A 2,500-nucleotide genomic window follows, 5' to 3' on the forward strand; every position below is an offset into this window, starting at 1 on the left:
CATCTCCAAATCATTGGTATGTCATTTCACAGTTGGACAGGACTTTGGTTCGGCCACAATTGGAATCCTGAGTACCGTTCTGGTCACCACATTACCAAAAGGATGTGGACGCTTTGGAGAGGGTGCAGAGGAAGTTCACCAGGATGTTGCCTGGTTGGAGGGTGCTAGCTATGAAGAGATGTTGAGTAGATTAGGATTATTTTCATTAGAAAGATGGAGGTTGAGGGGGGAACCTGATTGAGGTCGACAACATCATGAGAGGTATAGACAGGCTGGATAGCAAGAGGCTTTTTCCCCAGAGTCAGGGACCCAATTATTAGGGGTCACGAGTTCAAGGTGATGGTCATCAGAGGTCACGCAGCCATACGTGGAGGAGTACAGAGACTGTGGAGGGATCCTGAGGTCTGAGGGAAACACCAGAGGCACAAAGGTCATGGGTCAACACCCAGGGCTCACCCGCTCTCTGTCACGTCAGGACAGTGGGACCGGCACCGCACCTGGGTTTGGAGATGGGGTGGTGGGAGTCAGATCCCATAGTTCACCCCGACACCCCCCACCCCACCCCACCGAGCTTTGTCTGGGTACAGAGTGATCCAGCAGCAGTCAGAGCCGGGTGTGAAGACCCCTGTGGCTGACCAGCCGCTGGTGAGGATTTGCGGATGGGCGACCTGGAGGGACATAAACTGGGTCAAAAACATCTCTGCACGGTCAGGGCAAGATAAAGAGGAACAGGAGGATGGAACAGAGAGAGATGTGTAGATGTGGCCTACAGCTGGAAGGATTGACCTGTGGTAGCACGGAGCCAGAGGGCTGAATGGCCATTTCCAAGCCGGGAGAAAGGGGCTGGTTCTTACCGTTTGCCACCATTTGGGAAAAGGTCTGGGCCAATTCGAGAAGAATAGCAGTGCCCACCCCGGACTTTGCAGCCCCCATTCCCCCAGGAATCTCGCTGAGCCCCGAAGATGATGTAGCGATCTGTAAAAGGGAAGAGAAAGCAGTGAGTGTTAGAGAGCCCAGAGAGAGAGAGACGGGGAGAGAGAGAGACAGACACAGAGAGAGAGAGAGAGAGAGAGAGACAGAGAGAGAGAGAGAGAGAGAGAGAGAGACGGAGAGAGAGAGAGAGAGAGAGACAGAGAGAGAGAGGACAGAGAGAGAGAGAGACCAGAGAGGGAGAGAGAGAGAGAGACGGAGAGAGAGACAGAGAGAGAGAGACAGAGAGAGAGAGAGAGAGAGAGAGAGAGACGGAGAGAGAGACAGAGAGAGAGAGACAGAGAGAGACAGAGAGAGAGAGAGACAGAGAGAGAGAGACAGAGAGAGACGGAGAGAGAGAGAGACAGACACAGAGAGAGCCCAGAAAGAGAGAGACAGAGGGGGGGGGGGGGGGGGGGGGGGGGGGTGGAGAGAGACAGAGAGAGACAGACAGACAGACAGACAGAGAGACGGAGAGAGAGAGACAGAGAGACAGACACAGAGAGAGCCCAGAGAGAGACAGAGAGACAGACAGACAGAGAGACGGAGAGAGAGAGACAGACAGACAGACACAGAGAGAGAAAGAGAGAGACAGACAGACAGACAGAGAGACGGAGAGAGAGAGACAGAGAGACAGACACAGAGAGAGACAGAGAGAGAGAGAGAGACAGACAGACAGAGAGACGGAGAGAGAGAGACAGAGAGACAGACACAGAGAGAGACAGAGAGAGAGAGACAGACAGACAGACAGAGAGACGGAGAGAGAGAGACAGAGAGACAGACACAGAGAGAGCCCAGAGAGAGACAGACAGACAGAGAGAGCCCAGAGAGAGAAAGAGAGACAGACAGAGAGAGAGAGAGACAGAGAGAGACAGAGAGAGATGGAGAGAGTGAGAGAGGTTGTTCCTCATCTCGTACAAAGGTAGGCATTGCCAGCCAATTGGCGGTTGGAGCCTGCACCACTGATCATGCCTCATAACTGACTCTGTCCCCTGTCCCTCTGACCTGCCCAAACCTTTCAGCCCCAAATCCAACTCCTTCTTGAAGTCTTCACAGTGTTCTGGCATCAATCACTCAGAAGGCAAGGGAGCTTCCACAGTCACTTTCACAGCTCCAGTTCAGCCACCGGGATTTCACACACACTTACACTTACACACTCTCACACTCACATAAACACACACAGACCTTCACACACACAAATACACATACATATTCACACGCACATACTCACACACACACATATACACACATTCACACACGCATTCACCCACACGCAAATACACACATTCACTGACACATACACACACACACACCAATGACAGCCTGCATCAATACAGAGTAAAGCTCCCTCTACGCTGTCCCCCCATCAAACAATCCCAGGACAGGGACAGCATGGGGTTAGATATAGAGGAAAGCTTCCTCTACACTGACCCCCCATCAAACACTCCCAGGACAGGGACAGCATGGGGTTAGATACAGAGTAAAGCTCCCTCTATACTGTCCCCCATCAAACACTCCCAGGACAAGGACA

At 52.5% G+C, this 2,500-nt stretch overlaps 1 protein-coding gene across 1 annotated transcript in view; it reads right to left on the minus strand.

Annotated features, from left to right (window-relative positions):
- Positions 1 to 2,500, minus strand: part of LOC140492435 (transferrin receptor protein 2-like) — a 65,657-nt gene that overhangs the window by 20,336 nt on the left and 42,821 nt on the right. The window contains 3 exon segments of the mRNA XM_072591326.1: positions 568 to 668; positions 787 to 930; positions 932 to 975. Coding sequence (XP_072447427.1) covers positions 568 to 668; positions 787 to 930; positions 932 to 975 — 289 coding nt within the window.

This window comes from Chiloscyllium punctatum, chromosome 21 (assembly GCF_047496795.1).
Source record: "Chiloscyllium punctatum isolate Juve2018m chromosome 21, sChiPun1.3, whole genome shotgun sequence".
Lineage (NCBI taxonomy): Eukaryota > Metazoa > Chordata > Chondrichthyes > Orectolobiformes > Hemiscylliidae > Chiloscyllium > Chiloscyllium punctatum.